Source organism: Plecotus auritus (genome assembly GCF_963455305.1).
Source record: "Plecotus auritus genome assembly, chromosome: 6".
NCBI lineage: Eukaryota > Metazoa > Chordata > Mammalia > Chiroptera > Vespertilionidae > Plecotus > Plecotus auritus.
Genome location: NC_137773.1, coordinates 144489768 through 144511974, shown reverse-complemented (window position 1 = coordinate 144511974; position 22207 = coordinate 144489768). Strand labels below are relative to the sequence as shown.

The 22207-nt window shown below is 37.8% G+C and overlaps 1 protein-coding gene across 26 annotated transcripts in view; it reads right to left on the bottom strand.

Annotated features, from left to right (window-relative positions):
• The window catches only part of TFDP2 (transcription factor Dp-2), a gene marked incomplete at its 5' end in the record, with an annotated part of 147901 nt that overhangs the window by 46479 nt on the left and 79215 nt on the right, over positions 1-22207 (bottom strand). For 9 of the 26 annotated variants that reach the window (XM_080674125.1, XM_080674133.1, XM_080674132.1 and 6 more), the window contains one exon: positions 995-1114. The exons of 10 other annotated variants lie outside the window; for them this stretch is intronic. Coding sequence is in view for 5 of the 16 variants with exons in the window: in XM_080674142.1 (XP_080530268.1) it covers positions 9840-9870 (31 nt within the window). Of the gene's footprint in view, positions 1-994; positions 1115-9438; positions 9536-9839; positions 9925-22207 lie in introns of those variants that run through there. 7 more of the 26 variants (XM_080674142.1, XM_080674144.1, XM_080674122.1 and 4 more) reach the window with 4 other exon arrangements.

The following is a 22207-nucleotide window of genomic DNA, read 5'->3' as shown; positions in this document are numbered from 1 at the left end:
TCTATCTTTAAAATTTATCTTGAATACAACCTCTTCTCACCCACTCCACTGCTATCACTCTGGTCCAAGTCACTATTACTGATTCATCAACCTGCTTCTGCATTCCCACCTCTGCCCCCAACTCTATTCTAATGCTGTCCTACATAGTAGTCACTAGACACATGTGGCTATTAAGCACTTGAAATGTGCCTAGTGTGACTGAGAACTTGAAATTTTAAATTTATTCAATTTTAATTAAACAAAAACTAAAGCAGTATAAAATATTTTCCCATTTGAAAGTACTACATTTCACCTTAACTGTTGAGAAAATTTAACATCTAAATTGAGATCTAAGTGTAAGATACTCATAAGATTTTGAAGGCTAAGTATCCCAAACATGTATAATATCTCATTGATAATTTGCTTATGTTGATTACATGCTGAATTGAGTATTTCAGATATATTGGGTTAAATAAAATCTATCATTAAAGTGAAGTTTACCTGTTTCTTTTTACCTTTTTAAATGTGGCTACCAGAAAATGTTAAGTTACATAAGCAGCTCACACATTATTCTAGTGATGAACACTGTCCTACCCCCACCCAGCAGTCAGAGTAATTCTGCTATGTGGAGCAACTATCTTCAAAACATTCCCGCTGGCCTTGCACCTGTCAGTGTAAACTGTCACAGCTTTATAGAGCCGAGCCCTATGCTACCTGTACCACTCATTTCTGACCTCATCACCCGTCCATCTCCCTACTTCACTCCACTACATTCACAGAGTTCTTGGCTATTCCTCAAGACATGCCTACCAAATTTATGGTTCATGACCTCTATTCTTAGTTTCCTCTGCCTGCAACTTTCTTCCCCCAGATATCTCTACGTGTGCCATGCTGTGCCGTATTCTCCAGCTTCCTTCATGGCTCTGCTCAGTCATCACTGCTTCAGAGATTTCTGACCAGCCTATATCAGCACTTCTTAATTTACTATGATTTTTTCACCAGAGTACAGGCATACCTCAGAGATATTGAGGGTTCATTCCAAATCACCGCAATAGAGTGAGTATCATAATAAAGTGAGTCGTAAGCTTTCTGCTGGTAGAGGGTCTTGCCTTCAATTTGTAAAAAAATGCAACATCTGTGAAGCACAATAAAGCAAAGCACAATAAAACGAGGTAGGCCTGTACTTATCTCTTATTAACATATTTATATTTACTTGCTTATAAAATTACTAGAGGCCCAGTGCATGAAATTCATGCACGGGGGGGGGGGGGGGGGGTGGTGGTGGGTGTCCCTCAGCCCAGCCTGCACCCTCTCCAATCTGGGATCCCTCTCACAATCCAGGACTGCTGGCTCCCAACTCTGTGTTATCAAACTTTACTTCTGTCAATTTTTAGGTTAAAAATAGTAGATACTATTTTATTCTATTTTGGTTTTATTATTATGAATAAGGCTGACTTGTTTAAAAGTCATCTAAATTTTCCTTTCTGAGAATTATGCCCATCTTTCTATTGGCTGTTAGTGATTTTTTAATTGATAGACCCTCTTTATATATTGAAGGAATAAGTATATTCTTTATTATACATGCTGCAATTATTTTTACCAATTTGATCTTTTGTCTTTTGCTTTTTTATATATGATTTTCTTTGCACATTTAAAAAATGCAGTCAGCCGAAACCGGTTTGGCTCAGTGGATGGAGCGTCGGCCTGCGGACTGAAGGGTCCCGGGTTCGATTCCGGTCAAGGGTGTGTGCCTTGGTTGCGGGCACATCCCCGGTGGGGGCTGTGCAGGAGGCAGCTGATCGATGTTTCTGGCTCTCTATCCCTCTCCCTTCCTCTTTGTAAAATATCAATAAAATATTAAAAAAAAAATGCAGTCAATTTTATAGCTCGTTCCTTTTATGACTTTTATATCATACATAAAGAGGTCTATATTTAAACATAAAAATAAAGGAAGTCAGAGTAACTACAAAATTTATCATTCCTCTATACCCTAGAGGTGTACATTGTACATGAACATGCTATGCATATTTTACTTGCCTCCAGGTTTGGTATTTCCAGTTGGAAATGCTGTTTTTAAAATTAATTCTCATTAGTTATATGCTAAGATGGTATAAAATATTCCCCTATGTTTTCTTGTAATATTTAAATGCCTTCATTTAAAGTTTTACATGCTTGATCCATCTGAAATTATTTGATGTGAGAAGTGCAAGTTCCGATTTTCTTTTTTCCAGATGGCTACTTACTTTTAATAAATAATCTACTCCCCCACTCCACAATGTGATACGAAATGCAACCTTGATCATTTATTACCTTTTTATTCTGCTCCACTGATCTGCTGTTTATGTGACAGCATCACATGCTTTATTCACTAGTGATTAACATTTCCACTAGATGAACATTTCCTTTTAACCACTTATGAATACCTGTTGTAAAGGACTATTGATTCACTTCAAATAGATCAAGTCACAGACTGGTTCTGGAATAGGCCAATTCACTTTGCAGGGAGAAAAGATCCCACAACCTTCAGCCAGCCACCTAGAAAGCAGTATATGTCACTGAGACAGTGGACTAGGGAGAAATAACATGATGGCTCAGGGGATGGCAATCATCTTTATTTAGAAAATACTCAGGCCCCATAGATCAACAGCATTATCTTATAAATGAAACATGTATTAATAACTCATGCTTAATGTAAAAAGGTAACATATCTAACTAGAAATACCAAACCTGTAAGTAAAATAGCATATCCATGTATAATGTGCAGGTCAGGATTAAACATTTTGTAAATGTTTTATCTTTGCAATGTCTAACCTATTTTCAACCACTACTTTTAGCACTGTTACCACAGCCGGTACACCCACTGGATGGCACACAGACACTGTTTGCATGCCCAGTAACTCAGAGTAACCTTGTAGTTACTCTGACTGCCTTCATTTTTATAATTAAACATATTCAAATTTTTAAGTTTTTACTCTATTTATAGGTAGCTATTAGTATAGCTATAATGTGCATTACAGATCTGCACATTTTAACGTTGTTATGTTGTATTTTATTGCATTTGTTCTCAATCATATTCACCAAACTTCCTAAGAGTAAATCTAAAGGCCATCACCATTACCAAACTTTTTAACTTGGGGTGACCACAATATTGCTATAAATGGGAGGAGTGAGAAATAGAAGATAAAAGTTCATAACCTCTTCCAAGTATAATGGTTAAAGTGACCTCTAGAACATCCCCCTCTGTATTTGGTTCCAAAATAGAGAGCAAACATCCTATAAAAGGACAGAAGATCTGAAATGCACGTTCCTACAGGTCATAGGCATGGAAGCAAGAGCCTGGCTGTTTCTGCAGCTGTCAGAATGCAGGACTTTCAGGATTCCTCCAACGGAGCACCTAACCAGAATCTTCCCATGAACCAAAGAAAGGATTCTTGAAATGGCCATAACAAGAAATAGCCCCAGCCCTAAGGGTATACTCCTAAATGAGTCATTAAATCTTTTATGTCAGTCTTTTCTACATACTTTCCCTGGGGGATCAAATCTATTCTCTTGGCTTTGATAAGCATTTTGACTTAGAGGACATCTTTTAAGATGATTAGCAAGCTCCTTCTTTATCTGCTATACAGAACCATAAATGCCCTGGATTTTTCCATTTGAAAGGAGAAAAAAAATTCTCCCTCCATCTTCCCACAAGCCAGGATTTAAACAGCACCTCTTCATTTCTTAAAGGAACTCCTTAATTCAAGCTCTGGTATCTGGGCTATTAGAGTTGCTTTCATTTAATTCATCAAACCTCAAAGCTAAAAGATCTTAGAAATCATTCAATCCATTCTCACTAGGTTTCTTTGATGGGACCTTTCCCTTTCAGTATTTTTTAAATGTTCATCCAAAAACATTTGTCTCATCTACAAATTTGGTCCTACTGCTATTTCACTGACTTCTTCATCTTTTGTTAAAACATGTCATTTTGTCCTTATTCTATTAACTTGCTCAGTCAAGGAAACCTTTTAATTCTGAATGTTATTTCTTTTCCACCTGCTTAATTAGAATTCCCCATTTTGGAACAATGTATCTTCTGATTAATAATTGACTACATTTACCATATGGCCTCAAACTTGGTTATTCCAATTCATCACAGCAATTCTTCCCAAATGTATCTGGTTATAAAATGCAACATGTGAGGGGAGTTAGAGAGGGTAGTGACCCTCTTATTCAAAACACACATTCCTGAATTCCACTTGACACCTAAAGAATCTGAAACTAGCCAAAACCGGTTTGGCTCAGTGGATAGGGCGTCGGCCTGCGGACTGGGGGGTCCCGGGTTCGATCCCAGTCAAGGGCATTTACCTTGGTTGCGGGCACATCCCCAGTGGGAGGTGTGCAGGAGGCAGCTGGTCGATGTTTCTCTCTCATCGATGTTTCTAACTCTCTATCCCTCTCCCTTCCTCTCTGTGAAAAATCAATAAAATATATTTAAAAAAAAAAAAAGAATCTGAAACTAGGTGGAATGCATATTATTAACAAATGCCTCAGATGATTCTTATGATCACACAAGATTGGGAAAGATTGTTTCAAGTTTTTCTCTTTATTCAAGTGAAGGAAATAATGGAGTATAAGTAGATTCTTTCTACTACACTTATCTCTATTTTCATTTTAAAAAGAGAGAGGGCTGAGTGACCCTCATTTCTTCAGTCTCTTTTTTGTAAATGTTTTATCTTTGCAATGTCTAACCCCGTGGTCGGCAAACTGCGGCTCGCGAGCCACATGCGGCTCTTTGGCCCCTTGAGTGTGGCTCTTCCACAAAATACCACGGCCTGGGCGAGTCTATTTTGAAGAAGTGGTGTTAGAAAAAGTTTAAGTTTAAAAAATTTGGCTCTCAAAAGAAATTTCAATCGTTGTACTGTGGCTATTTGGCTCTGTTGACTAATGAGTTTGCCGACCACTGGTCTAACCTATTTTCAACCACTACTTTTAACACTGTCACCACAGCCGGTACACCCACCAGATGGCACACAGACACTGTTTGCATGCCCAGTAACAGAGAGTGAGCGGAAAGCAGAGCGTTTTATCTTATACCAACAGCCACTGAACGGTTGGAGCAGATCAAGACAGCTGGGTGCAACCACAAGGATCAGAATTTCTGAGTATTAGAATACCCAAGAGCTCTTCATTGGAAATCCTCATGAAGAAGCCCACACCCCTCTGAAATGGCACCCTGCCCCAGACAGTGCTAACAAAGAAATCATTTTAAATTTACAGTCAAGAGAGATATTTTTCTAATATTTATGAAAGGTGCCAAAGACTGCAGACAGATCTAAAATTTAAAAGTTCTGTTCTTAAAATAAATTTAAAACTTTAAGACACAAACTCAGACCAAAGACCTATGAATTAAGAGTTTTAAAGCAGTTCTTTCCATTCCTTAGCAAATTAAAGAAGGGAATCATTGTATTCCATAATACTATACTAAGTAGCTCATTCAAAATTGCAGGTTATCAATATTGTTATTTCAACATGCTCCACTTGAGAGCTATTACTGAAACTACTTTTTTTGTTTTGCTAATTCTTGCCTGAGGATATTTTTTAGAAAGGGTGGAAGGAAGGGGTGGAGGAGGGAGGGGGAGGGAAAGGGGAGGAAAGGGGGAGGGGAGGGGAGGGGAGGGGGAAAAGGAAAGGGAGAGGGAGGGGAGAGGAAGAGGAGGGAGAGAAGGGGAGGGGGGGAGAGGGAAAAAGGGGGGAGGGGGGAGGGAAGAGAGCGAGAGGGGGAGAGGGGGAAAGAGGGACACCAACCAGGGTAAGGGGACTGAACCTGAAACCCAGGTATTTGCCCTTGATTAGGAATCCAACCCGTGATCCTTCAGTGCATGAGCCACACCAGCCAAGTGAAGCAAGAAATCTTAAAGTTAGACATCAATGTCAACAAAATCTTTTGTATTAAAATTTTATCCATTAAAAGATTTTGTAAACCTCTACTGGGTCTACCTAGCACACAGTAAATGCTCAGTTAACAGTCTCCTCATATTTTTGTCAGAGAAATTGCCAAGAGTTATCAAACTTTGCAACACAAGTGAGCAAATGCCTAAAACAAAGCCCCCCTATTGATGATCTCTAGCTTCAGAGTCAAGATCCAAAAAAGTTCATTTCATAATTGGCTGTTTGAAATTTGGTAGAAAGAAATAATTCTATTACATGATAGGTTCTTGGACCCCTTCATACAATAGAGTTAATATACTTAAATATATACTTAAAGCACAGTACACATACTATTTTACCTGCTCCTAAATAAAAGTTTTCTTTTCAAAAAAATACAGGTATCAGACAAATCTTCCCCAGAGATTGTTTCTAATTGCACACACATATGTAAAGCAGAGAGAATATCTAAATCAGTCACTCTCTCGGTATTTTGACTTGGAGAATAAGTAGGTAAGGCTCAGATTCCCCAGACCTCAGTTTTGTGCTAAAGAGTTCATATATAAGGCAAGAACCATAGGTACACCTTATTCCAGAAACCTTGCAGTATATTCCTCTTAATTTGAAGGGTCAATAGTCTCAGCTATTTCTGCATTATTGTGGCTGATACTGTTTTCCTTGTTAAGTAACTCATGCCCACATTTATAATCATAAGTGACACCCATTTTTTTTAAAGTGACACCCATTTTTGATAACTACAATCTATGATGCTGCCACAGTTATCTGTCCCCATGGAGGGGGCACCAACTTTTTTTTTAGGGCTGTCTATTCCATCAAAGTTATAAATATATATATATATTTCATACGTTAGTCAAATCTATAGTTCATAAATCTACTTTAAACTCCAAGTAAGTTGTTTTACTTATCTTAAAAAGGAAAAAAATCCTCAATTGCTACATAATGCTATTCCTTTAAAAAGCAAAATGTACTTACATCAATTTTAGAATTTCAGTCTTTTTTTAAAATATTGCATAGAATTTAAAAATTTTTTTTAAGATATCTTTATTGATTTCAGAGAGGAAGGGAGAGGGAGAGAGAGATAGAAACATCAAAGATGAGAGAGAATCACTGATCAACTGCCTCCTCCACACCCCCCACTGGGGATCGAGCCTGCAGGCCAGGCACATGTCCTTGACTGGAATCAAACCGGGGACCCTTTAGTCCACAGGCCAACGCTCTATCTACTGAGCCAAACCGGCTAGGGCTAGAATCTCAATCTTAATTAAAACAATGATCTGAAAAGCTTCAAAATCTCTAACTTCTGTCATTATTATTTAAAGCAAAGAAAATCTTCAGGGTAGACCACAGGTCCTAGTTAAGAGCAAGAGAAAAATTTAATAATCTCCTTGAATATTAATATGTTTTCCAGTCTTCTCCTTAGACCAATTAAACATTTAGAAAACCATTTACTATTTGCTCCATACATAAATGGCTCAAATAATTTTTTGGCTATTACTAGTACATATTTTTACTAATTTCACAGTGTAGCATATGTCAAATTTTTAATCAGTGCCTAATAAGCGAAAGATCAGGCACGCTGGTTTTACAAGAGGTAACTTTTAAGAAACTGCATAAAGTTGTAATGCGTGTTAAATGCATACTTTCCAGGAGCACAGAACTTCTCTTCATGTTACTAGTAAAAGGAAAGGTTTTTATGTGACTTATTATTTATCCCACAAATTCAACATAGATTTCTTTACAGCTCTCATGGCATGCATACAGCTTCCAAGTTCTTCTTTCCCACTCTTTTGAGCAGATAAACAGTTCCCTCTTCCCCTCTTTCCATTAGCAACCAAATCTAAGCTTATGGTCTTTCTTTTTAGAGGCAAACTGGAACGCATCATTTCAAATAAACTTAAAATATTTCTCCCACAAAGAAGATTCAAAGACCTTCTGGAATAAGCTTCATGCTTCTTATTGAAGATAAAATGATATACCACTATACGCAAATGATGTTTCATACTGCAATTTCATTTTGAGCCTTAGTACCTATTGTGCAATTACAAACTGTTGCAACTTCAGTATTCCTTACATATTTTATAATGATTTTTCCCTAACATGATTTAATGAATTTTTTATGCACTAAAATTAACTTTCTCACATTTCCATTTATTACATATAAATGTTTAAGATTTTAAGAAGCCTCTTCAAAAGGTATGTTACTCAGAATATGTTACCCTATACTGATTCTCAAATCCTGAACATAAAAGAATAAATTTAAATAACTAAGTTTTACTTATTCGCTGATTAAGTCAGATTTATGACCTCCCCTCCCCATTTCAGCTACTGTGAATTTTGAATGAAACAGCCTCAATTGTAACAGAAGAAACATCTGTTGCTTTTTTCTTCACCAGAGCTTTCCTAACTGAAAGAAAGACTCTCTGCCTGACCTCCTCTCCCTCTTCACTCCCCCTCCCCACCCACACTAAGTTGTGCTTAAAACTTTTTTCCAAATAAATGTATTATTTAACATTTTACTGCATCTACTTAAAATGTCATAGTTTACTTAGAAACATTGATTTCCTTATTAAAGTTCAAAGAATGTTATATACATCCAAAAACAAGAGATGTGACTGGCAGAGTATTAATTGTAACTCAAACGCAGACTTTAAGAGTATTCTTGAAGTGACCAACTCAATCAAGTTGTCACACATTCCGGGTTCACTTGGTATTGTTTAGGGTTAAGATTTTCTTCACAGTATCCAGATTCACATAGGATCTTGCATGTTATATATTCTTTGCCAATCCAACGCTAACATAATGGCAGTCACTACCCCAAGAGGCAGATAGCAAATGGTGCCACCCACACTCTCACACTGTGCCTCATAATAAACCATAAAGCTGTGGAATGCACCGGCCCCTTTATGTGCAAACAATGCCCGAGCTTCATTAGAATACAGCTGACATTTTCAAAGCACAAATACTTTTTAAGAAAAACGTACTGGGGCGGCGGGGGGGCAGGGGGGGGGGGAGGATGAAACAGCTATAGAAGCTGAAATGCTTTTTTAAGTGTCAGGTTTATTCCAAGGATCCTGAGGAAGCATATTTTACTGTTGACAATTTAAAAGTTTTCATAAATGAAAAAAGTGCATAGTTGCGGGCAAAGCTTATTTTATTAACTACTGGAAAGAAATGAAAGTAAAAACTATCATTTGAATTGCATTCACAAGCAATAACCATGAAGTACCTTTAAAATTATGCATTTCCTCAACTGCTTCCTTAGTTCCTAAATGAAGAAAACTGAGCTTCGGAATTATTTTCTCATTTTAATTGATTTATATAAGTAACTGAGTGGTAAACTAAGCTTACTCTACCCCTCCCCCTCAACCCCAACCCCCATACTCTAGTTTTCCTGTCTGCAACAAGCAAGGACGTCTTGAATTCAGCATGCTCCTGGCTATTTATCAATGTAATTTTGCTGCAGTTGAAAGAATATAAAATAAGCGCTGTAAAAACTCACCCAGCAGTAAGAAACAAAATGATCTCTCTTACCTGGTCTAAAGAAGCATGCCTCTCACTGCAGTACCCACAACACTCTACAGTCTTTGTTACCATTCACTGGAAACTTGAGACTGTGTCAGACATAAGCAATCGAGCCCAGGAAGCTCAATTTAAAATACTTAGTAAAACTAAAAAGATGCTCAAGAAAACTGGTGAGTTAACTGTCTTTCAGAAGACATATGAATACTATCTAATACAAAACGACACTTCAAAAGAAACTGAAAGTGCAGCTCTTAGAGACAAAAGGAACATTTTAATGTAAAAACTTGCTTTTTTAAAGTAAAGGTGGCTTAAAATATACCTAAAATAAAAGTAGTGAAATAAAATGCCTAACCCTGTTTTTCTAAAAAACACTTGAATTTTAACTAGCTAAAAAATAAGATTAAACTTACTCATGAAACCTGCATAATTCGAATTGTACATGTCAGGATACTGGCTGGCTCCAAAGCAGTCAAAACGCAGGAGAACTTAACGCATCTTGAAAGCAGAGCAAAACACCATGAGTTTCAGAGAGAGAGAGAGAGAGAGAGAGAGAGAGAGAGAGAGAGAGAGAGAGAGAAAAGGCCAAACTCTTGAAAAATTGGTCAGGGCTTTTCAACCTGTAATAACTGTCCAGCTCTTCGGGGAGGAAAAAAAAGTCCTGGTCCTGCCCCCTGAGATAGGAGGCTATGCTTCAATGCCAAAATGAATGACAGGCCCATTTCTGATATCAACAAAGAGCAGCTTAGTTGTGCTCGATTTTTTTTCACTTTCCCACACAGAAGTTCTAACATTTTCAGGTTAGTACCTTTATATCTAGGGTTAAGTACCTTTCTCCATTTTCTCAAGAGAGAACCCAATTATGTTGTCCTAGTTTTTAAATAATTAATTAAAGATACAGACCTAACCATTTTACTCAGTTTTTCCTGGGCAGAAAACCGAACAAAAGATGATCTCTTAAGGTGCTTTCAAAATCTATCCTTTGCCATATCAGGTTACCATAGGACTTATTATTAATATTAATAAATTTTTCCTGCTTCCGGATTTCTGGGCACAAGGAGAAACAAAATGTAGGTAAGAAACATAAAAATAAGGTAACTGAGATTATAAAACTTTCAACTACCTAAATGTAAAAATTATTCACTAAAGTACATGTCTATGATTATACAAATTCAAAACAAAAAGCTCTTCAATCAACAATATATGTTTATTGAATGCCTATTATGAGCCAACCACTATTCTGGGCTCTGGGGATAGAGCAGTGAACACAACAGACAAAGCCAAACAAAGACTCCTGCCTTCAGTGAGTTTATTAGTTTATATCAGAGCTCTCTGTGCATCTCTCCTAGATGACTAAGGCACCTCTGCTTACTCAGTTACCACCTAATCTGAATGATGCCCTCTGACAGTATGCCTTGCCAACAGCTCCAGGAGGATTGTGCTTAGTTCAGTGCCATATTCCCAGTGTCTAAAACAGTGCCTGTTAGACACTCAAACATATATTCAATGAAATAGATCAAAGAGAGGCTTTTCTTAGTCAAACTTTTCTTTGCAAACAGACTATGTACCACAAGTTACTCTTACATACCGATAGAGAATGATACTACATAAGGGTGCAAATTAAATTGGGTTGCAAATATATATATATATATTCACATAAAATTGAAGATACAACCTATATACAGCTTTGTATTTTTTCAGATTCTAAAATCTGTTTTCACTATCAGATGTGAAATCACTATAATATGTGAGTAAAGGAATCGGTTAAAATTCTATACACTAAGTTTTTATGGGCTATCAGATTTCAGAGGACATTTTAATAAAAAAAGATGCATGCCTAACCATTTATTATACAGCACCGAATCAGTTTCGTGTATTAAAATCTTACATGTTTACATCCATTTACAGATTCATATGAAAAATGTTTAACTCTCCACCTTGCTTCTAGTCATCTTGATTGCCTTCTAGAAACCACACAGAAAATAAGCGCACGCCTCTAACTTATCAGATCAGCCAGAAGTGCTCAGCATGTTACCCAAGGCCAGGATATTCAGGGGCTAGATACCTACTCTGTTACATTCTTTTCTTTTTTTTTCCATCAGGCACTTATTTTTTCCTTTTTTTAAAATTTAAATTTATCTTTATTGTTGAAAATATTACAGATGTCCCCTTTCTTTTTTCCCCCTTGACCCCTCTTCTCCCCACTCCTATCCCCTCCCAGGCCTTCACCCCACTATTGTCTGTGTCCATGGGTTATGCATATTCTAGCTAATAAAAGGGTAATATGCAAATTGACCATCACTCCAAAACACAAGATGGCTGCTCCCATGTGGTCAAAGATGGCTGCCCCCATATGGACACAAGATGGCCGCCACAAGATGGCCTGCAGGGGAGGGCAGTTGTGAGCAGTTGGGGGTGACCAGGCGAGCAGAGGAGGGCAGTTGGGGGTGACCAGGCATGCAGGGAAGGGCGGTTGTGGGCGATCAGGCAAGCAGGGAGGGCAGTTGGGGGAGACCAGGTCAGCATGGGAGGGCAGTTGGGGAGGACCAGGACTGCAGGGGAGGACAGTTGGGGGGACCAGGCCTGCAGTGGAGGACAGTTGGGGGGACCCAGGCCTGCAGGGGAGGGCAGTTAAGGGCAATCGGGCCGACCGGGGAGCAGTTAAGCATCAATCAGACTGGCAGGAGAGTGGTTAGGGGCTGATCAGGCTGTCAGGCAGGAGCGGTTGGGGCAATCAGGCAGGCAGGCAGGTGAGTGGTTGGGAGCCAGCAGTCTTGGATTGTGAGAGGGATGTCCGACCGCCCATTTAGGCCTGATCCCAGTGGGTGGTCAGATATCCCTCAAGGGGTCCCAGATTGGAGAGGGTGAAGGCTGGGCTGAGGGACACCCCTCCATGCACGAATTTCGTGCACCGGGCCTCTAGTATGCATATAAGTTCTTGGGTTGATCTCTTCCCTACCACCCTCCACCCGCCACCCTCCATCTGAGGATCCTCAGTCTAGTGCATCTGTTACATTCTTAAAAGAGAAGGAAATTAAACTTCCCAGTACACTCACCCCACTCCACCCCAACCCCCCAGAGCTAAACAATGATTATAAGTTTAAGTATAATATTCACACATTTAGTATGTGTTCTAACAATAACCCCAATAGCAACTCAAGGTCAGGAATACATGTGATGGCTGAGATCAAGTATAGACAAAATAAGGTGGGGCCAAAGTAGGATTCCATAGTTCCTGCAAGAGCAATTCTTCTTTTCCTTAGCTATCATTCATTTTTTCCTTCAACAAACCCCAGGCAATGAGCACCAGGCACTGAGCACCAGGCACTGAGCTAGACAAACTGACCTGCTCCATGGATCTGACCTTAAGCCTATCTCTAGTCTTTCATATATTTCCTTCTCCCTGTTTGCTTTCCTTGCCAGTACCCTTTCCCTAGTCCAGTGGTCGGCAAACTCATTAGTCAACAGAGCAGCAAACGGCGGCTCACAAGCCGGTTTGCCGACCACTGCCCTAGTCCCAATTCTTCACACACACTGCCCTTCACTCTGTTCCCAAGCCTTTCTCGGCAGGCAGCATAATCACTACCTTCTGTGTTCTTTTAGACTTGTTCCCCACATGTGAATGACACACTGTGCAGAAATAAAATGCACCTTATGTAGATCCTCTCAAATAATATTTATTTAATCTTACATAGAAAATCCACTTAAGCAAAATATTATTTACAAAGGTTGATTAGCTGGAAAACACCAAAGGGGGCTAGACATTCTCTCACCCAGATTTATATGCTAATTTATTTGGACTAGAGTTTGCTATGTTTCCTGGCAACCTGAACAAATATTAACCACATTTTACAAATACATTTATATTCTATAGACAGAAATGACACTATGATAGCACAATATTAGTTTTTATTTGCCCCATTTCTGCTAAACTATCTACCACATCCATATTATGGAAGGAATGGAAACTAGCCATGCTGATTTCCTATACATATGCACATTTTCAAGTAAAATGTCTAATCTTGTTTCCCTAAACACACACCACTTCCCTGATTGAAAAACAAAACAAAAGAAATAAAAGATACAACTTCTAATGTCCTCACAATGTCTAGAGCTACAGTATCAAAAATATTGGTAGCCTTAGCCACATGTGGGTATTTAAATTTAAATTGGTTAAAGTTAAATTAGAATTTTAATTTCCAAATTGCACTAGACACATGTTAAGACCTCAATAGCCACACATAGCTAACAGTTACTGTATTGGACACTGCAGATACAAAACATTTCCAACATTGCAGAAAGTCCATTAAACAGCTCTGGTCTAGACAATAACTGCTTTAGAGAAGGAATATGGCACATTTGATAAAGAACATTGGAGTCAGAACGCTTTATACAAATTCAGGTATTAATTTAGTTACAAGGGATAGAAATTCAACTCAAACTACTTTGACTTGAAAGGAAATCAGTTGGCTCAACTGGCTCACAGGATTCAGGAAAGGGCTAGGAAACCATAAAAAAGAACAAGTCACTAGCCCGCTGGTGTGGCTCAGTGGATTGAGCATCATCCCATGCACTAAGAGGTAACTGGTTCGATTCCTGGGCAGGTAACATGCCAGGGTTGAAATCAATAAAAAAAATGTTAAAAAAAAAAGAACCAGTCAGAAATAAAGAATACACTAACTGAAATGAAGAATGCATTACAAGGAATCAACAGTACCCAATCAGAACAGCAAAAAGAAAAAAGAATTTAAAATGAATGAGGATAATGTAAGGAGCCTCTGGGACAAATTCAAGTGTGCCAACATTCACATCATGGGGATGCCAGAAGGAGAAGAGAGAAAATAAGAAATTGAAAATCTACTTGAAAAAATAATGACAGAAAATTTCCCTAACCTGGTAAAGGTAAAGTCCAGGAAGCACAGAGTCCCAAACAAGATGAACCCAAAGAGGCCCACACCAAGACACATCATAATTACAAATCCAAAAGGTTAAAGACAAAGAGAGAATCTTAGAAACAGCAAGAAAAAAGCAGTTAGTTTCCTACAAGGGAGCTCCCATAAGACTGTCAGCTGATTTCTCAACACAAACTTTGTAGGCCAGAAGGGATTGGCAAGAAATATTCAAAGTGATAAAAAGCAAGGTTATTCTATCCAACAAAGTTATCATTTAGAATCAAAGGACATATAAAGAGCTTTCCAGTGAAGAAGAAAAAAAAAGATAAAAATATGAATAAAATCACAATAAACACATATCTATCAATAATTGAATCTAAATAATAAAATAAATGAACAAGCAGAACTGAAAGACTCATAGAGAACATTTTGACAGTTACCAGATGGGAGAGTGGTTGGGGGGATGGGTGAAAAAGTTAAAGGAATTAAGAAGTACAAATTGAAAATAAATAAAATATATATATATTTTTTTAAAAAAAAGAAGTACAAATTGATAGCTGCAGAATAGTCATGGGGATGTAAAGTACAGCATAGGGGACATAGTCAATAATATTCTAATAGCATATGTATGGTGTCAGGGGGGTATGAGATTTATTGGGATGATCACTTAGTAAGTTATATAACGTCTAATCAATGGGGTGTACATCTAAACTAATATAATATTGTGTCAACTATAACAAAAATTTTAAAATGATTTAAAAAAAACAAGAAAGGATTAGATAACTACTAGTAAATAGGAGGGTCAAGGATGCAGGTAGGTCTCAAGAACTCTAAGGTTGACAGGACTGTGTCTGTCTGTTGCCTCTGAGTTTCTCTCATGTCAGCATCATTCTCTCTCACTATAATTCAGCATTCTTCACTTGCATTAGTTTTATGTCTTACAGATTTCATTGATCTTCTCTCTTATCCTAGGCCTTAAAATACCAGGAAGACATTCATTAGCTGGTTTAGGAGGGTATGGGAGGCAGCTGATCTATGTTTCTCTCACATCAATGTCTCGCTCTCTCTCTCTCCCCCTTCCTCTCTCTCTCGAAAATCAATAAAAACAAATTATTGGGTGAGGATTAAAAATAAATAAATATAACATGAAAAGTATTTCAGACAAAAATATGGTTCTTTGACCTATGTAAAAATATTATTGTTAATTTCTTGATATTAAGTCAACCATCTTTATTTTCTTGAGACAAATTCTACTTGGTTCAAAGTATATAGTTCTCTTAGTATGTTAATTTTATTTGCTAATACTTAGGTTTTTGCTTCTATAGTGTGAGACTGGTTGATAACTTCCTGTACTGTTGATTTTTATTATCTAGTTAAATCAGTTTTGCTCCATGTACCTGGAAACCTCTAGTTTTATACTCTGTTTTATTGCCTGGATTATCTATTCATAGAAACAGGAAAAAGCTTGCCCATAAAACTGTAGAATCTCTTTTAAAGTGATTTTTTTTGGACATTTTCTATTTCTTTTACATAGAGACTCTTTTAAAGTGATATTTTGGACATTTTCTATTTCTTCCAACACAATAGACTTTTTAAGTTTTCTACTTAAAAACAATCAATCTTAGTAATAATATTTCCCCCAAAAAAATTTATTTCAGCAATATTTTCAAACTTAACTGCTATAATCTAATCATTTTTTAAAATTCCCTAATATTCCTCTAATGTTGCTAATATTTCCAACATTTTGCTAAATTACTTCCTAGATTTTGTTTGCTTATTACAATCAATCTACCAGCTCTTTCAGTTTTACCATATTTCTATCTTCTGGCTTTATTCAATTTTGTTTTTACTTTTATTATATTCCTCTTCTTTCTAACTTTTGCCTAACTCTGGGAGGTGAGTTCATTGCTTGTTAAGTTCCATTTTAAAATAATAAAGCATATGCACAATTTTTACTGCATCCCATATGTGTGTGTGTGTATAATAATTTCTTGTTATTTTTAAGTCATTGCAGTTGAAGTTTCTGCTTTGACTTGATAGCTATTTGGGGAAAGAAGTGACAGGCATACTTTTAGCATTAATTTCACATTTTATTGCAATGTGGTCAGATATAAGGACCTACCAAATTTCTGCTTTATGGACAATATTAAAATGTTTCTGTTTTCTATTATGGTTACCTTCTGTAAATGTTCTAGAAAAGCTTGAGAGACATTCTCTATAAGGTACCGAGTGTGGGAGTAGAAGTAATTTGAGCAGTGTTCACTTAGGGGGTGGCAGAGATAGAAAATTGGTTATATATGGGAGATTAATCACATATATAAAGTTTATACGTTTATAAGTAAACATATAAATAATAATGGGAGCCAGAAGGACTTCTTTTAGAAGACTATTTGACTTTACAAGGAACTACCAAACTGTCTTCCAAGTGCCTGCACCATTTTGCATTCCCACCACCAGTGAATGCTCTGTATGGCAGCCAGCAGTTTGGTACTGTCAACTTTTTAGGATTTTAGCCATTCTAAAAGGTGTTAGTGCTATTTCATTGTTTTAATTTGCAATTCCCTAATGACAAATGATAGTGAGTTATCTTTCATATGTTTATTTGCCTTCTGTATATATTCTTTGGTGAGGTGTCTGTTTAGGTCTTTTGCCTACTTCATGGGTTCTTTTTATATATATTGACACAAATTTATGTAGTCAAGTAAATTAATTTTACCCAAAGAAAGGTCTGACTTTTGCCCTTAGCTCCTGCGAGTTTATCTCTAAACCCTTGGAATGCTGTGCCTGATAAAAAGTGTCTTTGTTTATTTTAACTGGGGGCACTGGGCCAGCCAGACAGTAACAATGTGATTTAGGGTGGATGCTTTGCGTCACACCTACAATGAGATTCAGGGTGGGAGCATTTGAGTCACGTGGTATCAGCTCAACCTCCTGAGGGATTGGAAATCAGCTACAAGAGTACCTGGTCAGGTTTACATGATTGAACCCCAGTAAAGACTCTGGACACCAAAGCTCAGGTAAGCTTCTCTGGCTGGCAATACTCTGTGCACGCTGTCAAGCATCGGTACTGGGAAAGCAAAGCTGTACCTGACTCCATGAGAGAAGAGCAACTAGAAGCTCCACATTTAATACTTTTCTAGATTGCTCTATGTGCCTTTTCACGTGACTGGTTTTTTTAAGTCTGTATCCTTCAACTAAAGTGAACTGTAACTGAGTATAGCAGCTTTCAATGAATTCTGTGAGTCCTTAGAGAATTATCAAACCTAAAGATCGTTTTGAAGACCCTTGAACTAGTACGGGCAGCCTTTGTACACAGCTAACTTTGCAATTAGCTAACTTTACAAAGTCCTTTATCAGATATGTGTGTTTTTTTGTTGTTGTTTCTTTTTTGTTTATTTAAATATATTTTATTGATTTTTTACAGAGAGGAAGGAAGAGTGATAGTCAGAAACATCGATGAGAGAGAAACATCGATCAGCTCCCTCCTGCACACCCCCCACCGGGGATGTGCCCGCAACCAAGTTACATGCCCTTGAACGGAATCGAACCTGGGACCCCTCAGTCCGCAGGCCGACGCTCTATCCACTGAGCCAAATCGGTTTTGGCCAGATATGTGTTTTGCTGTTGTATCTAAAGAGTCATTGCCAAAGCCAAAGTCACCTAGATTTTCTCCTATTTTTTCGTCTAGAAGTTTTATCTTTTTGTTTTATGTTATGTCTAGGATCCATTTTAAGTTTAAGGGCTGTCTCTAGGTTCACTATTTAGTATGTGGGCTTCAATTGTTCCTTCCAGCCTCATTTGTTAAAAAGACTCTCCTTTCTCCATTGAATTGCCATTCTTCCTTTGTCAAAGATCAGTTCACTATATTTGTGTAGGTCTACTTTTTTAAAAAATCATTTTTTAAAAATATTTTTTTATTGATTTCAGAGAGTAAGGGGGAAGGAAAGAGATAGAAACATCCATGATGAGAGAGAATCATTGATGGGCTGCCTCCTGCACACCACCTACTGGGGATTGAGCCTGCAACCCGGGCATGTGCCCTAACCGGGAATGAAACCCTGACTGCCTGGTTCATAGGTTGATGCTCATCCACAGAGTCACACCAGCTGGGCTATAGTATATCTTTTTTTAAAAAATATATTTTTATTGATTTCAGAGAGGAAGAAAGAGGGAGAGAGAGAAACATCCATGATGAGAATCATGGATCGGCTGCCTCCCGCAAGTCCCCGACTGGGGATCGAGCCCACAACCCGGGCACATGCTCTTAACCGGAATCGAACCTGGGACTTTTTAGTTCGCAGGCCTACGCTCTATCCACTGAGCCAAACTGGTCAGGGCTATAGTATATCTTTTAATTCTCAAAAATTTCAACCTGCTATATCCAGTATTCTCCATATATCAGTGAAATCCTTTAAACTATAAACTTAGGTTTTCCTTAACCTCAAGGATGTCTTCCATTTTGCCTTTGATTATTGCTTCTCTTCTATTTAATATTCTCCTTTATCCAGGAATACTGTTTATCTACATACTGAGTCTTTATTCTCTGTACCTACCATTTTCATCTTTTTTTATCCTTTCCACTGCTTTATTTTGGAAGACTTTCAACTGCTTTTCTACAACAATGACGTGATTTTCAGCACTGATTATCTTCTGACTCCTACATTGTAGATTTTAATAATATCTTTAATTTTAACGTTTATGGGTTTTGAGGAGTCTTGAAGACATTAATGACTCAAGATCCTTTGTAATCATCCTATGTCCCCTAAGTAGAGGGCCCTGGAGTCACTCCACCTGGATTCAAATCTGGGATCCACCTCTTAGTAGTTGTAGATTTTGGGGAAGTGATTTAACCTATTTACTTTAACTTTCTTGGGAATAATAATTTAATTAGATTTAATTAACTAATTAATGAAAGATTTTAATACAGTATCTGGTACTCAATAAATATTTAGCTATTATTACTATAATCTGCTGATATCTCAGTTGGTTCCCTTCTGTGTCAATCTGTTGTCTTTTACGTACTATTTTAGATTCACTAAATAATTTCAATAAGAAAGAAAATAGCATCTAATGGTATCTTGTTTCCTTTCTCAATATTTTCTAAGTATGATTTTCCTCTGTACCTTAAGTATGAGATTTTCTTTTACTTTGCAGAATTTTTAAAAAACATATATTTTATTGATTTTTTTACAGAGAGGAAGGGAAAGAGATAGAGAGTTAGAAACATCGATGAGAGAGAAACATCCATCAGTTGCCTCCTGCACACCTCCTACTGGGGATGTGCCCACAACCAAGGTACATGCCCTTGACCGGAATCGAACCTGGGACCCTTCAGTCCGCAGGCAGACGCTCTATCCACTAAGCCAAACCAATTAGGGCCAGAATTTCTTAATAAGCCCATGATGGCTTTAAAAAAATACTGTCCATTATTTGAAAATTGAAAAAATTATCTAGGTTTGGTGTTTGCTAAGAAAAACATTCAGTAAATTCTAGTTGGCCTCTCCCCTTAACTGTCCACATGGGTATTATTTGACTTTAATTTTCAGTCCAGAGTTAGAGAAAAGATAGATTCATACAACTCTTAGTCAAATTTCTGGTGTTGAGCAGTCATATAATATTATTGTTCCCATTTATTTTGGAGATTAAGGATCTTGTTGGGATCCCATGAAAATTATATACTCTCTCTCCAGAACATAGAATTTTGCTTACTAATTCAGTCTGTCATGGCCTGAAGTCAATTCGTGGATTCCAGATTAAGAATCCCCTGATTTACTATGGCTCTGATGAACTAAAGAAGGCTCTCCTGATCCCACCGTCTCATTGTGTGATGTATGTGATTGGTTATTTAATCCTGGACACTGTGAACAGAACACAGTTTTCAAAAGTAGGGCCAAACCAAGAGGTGTTTAAGCTGGTGATTGGTATGAGGGAATTATTAAACTGTTCTCTTTACTCTTATAAATATATGAAAATTTCCATAATAAAAAGCGTCACTTATGTGTTCATTTGAAGTAGAGCCTGAAAAAATGCATACCACACCCCCAAATTTTCTTCTCTCTGCCCTTTCCTACTCCTATTCCCTTCACATCTGAAAATGCACCATAACAAGTCCACTCCCGCCCCTGCCTTTACAGAACTGTGGTCACCAAGGGAAGCAGAGAGGTAATGATAAGAGATGTGGGAGGGAGAAAAAGAGCCCTGGATGCTGCAGATAGCAGTTGCAACATCACAGCAGGTAGCTGCTAAGTTTCTGGTTGGCAAAGAGCCGGCTTCCTTAAACTGTGGGATGCAGTAAAGAGGGGTAGAAAGTCTACTTTTTTCCTGCCTGCCCCTGCTATTAATTCTCAAGGATCTGTCTTTACTTTTACTTATAGAAAATCCTCAGGTCTGGCATATTTTAATTTATATTTCTAGTTTCCGATTCTATTTGCAACTCTGCTTCTCTGTGTATTTTCACCTATTTGAACTATGGGATAACAGAAGAGATGGGTCTCCCTACTCGGCTGCACGCTAACCCCAGTCTTCCCAGAGTTGAATTACTGAGGCTAAAATAAAAGGTGCTACAATAATCTGGCACATGTTCAACCTATGAACAGCATATAAGTGGAAGAAATAGCTTCTGATCTACTCTTGCCTCCCTTAACTCTCAACCACTCTACAATTTTACATAGACGTAATATGCTTATTGATATTGAGCATATAGAATAGAGCATAGTAAAAAAAAGTGTTTTCTCTCAAGAAAGCTCTAAACAAGATTAACAATATCAAGAAACTGTCAAGGGATGTAGGGTTTAATCCAAAGCATTGTAGCTACCAATTAGAAATATTCAAGTTTCTCCATAATAAAGTGCACATGATAAAACTCATAAATTAGTGAGCTAATACATCAGTTATCAGAGACACTCTTAAAATAAACTGAAAAAAGAGTGAGCACACAAATAGTATTAAAAGCAACTAGCACAATGGGGTGGACTGAGATTACTTAGAGGTATACTTCTTTAAATTTCTCTGGTCTTGTCAATAATGTTCCATGTTAATAAAAGATTTCCTGAGAAAGACATGCACACAGAGCAATGTGCCAAGAAGACTGACCTCTGATCTGAAAGATGTGATTTGAATTGTCTCTACCACTTGGGAAATTTAATTGCTTTGAGTCTCAGTTTTCGAAAATGGGTGTATTAATAGTACTTCTCTTGCAAGGCAGTTGTGCAGATTATATGAAATAAGAAACATAACAAGCTTATTAGCACAGTTTCTGGCAAATAGTACTCAAAACACAGCAGGATTTTTATAAAAAGTAGATGGAACTCTTCTTTCAGAGGTTAATCCCTTGAAAACGCTGAGAGAAAACAAGGTGGCAACTAAGGTCAAAGGTACTTCAGAAAAAGAATCAAAACAAATATAAAACACTAGAGGCCTGGTGCACAAGATTCGTGCACTGGTGGTGGTGGGGGGTCCCTCAGCCCGGCCTGCGCCCTCTTGCAGTCTGGGACCCCCTCAGCGGATGTCCGCCTGCTGGCTTAGGCCCGATCAGGCCTAAGCCGGCAGTCAGGCATCCCTCTTATAATCCAGGGCTCTTGGCAGTCTGGGACCACTCGCTCCTTACCGCCCGCCTGTAGCAGAGGCAGGAGAGGCTCCTGATGCTGCTGCTGCACTTGCCAGTTGTGATGGTCAGTGTGTGTCATAGTGACCGGTTGTTCCGCCATTCGGTCAATTTGCATATTACGCTTTTATTATATAGGATTAAAAGTAAATTACAAATATCTCTCAAAAATACTAAACAAAATTTTAGCAAATTGAATCCAAGAATATATCAAAAGGATATGTCATGCCTAAGTGAGGTTTATCTAGGAGTATAATGTTGGTTTAAAGTAAAAAAATCAATCAAT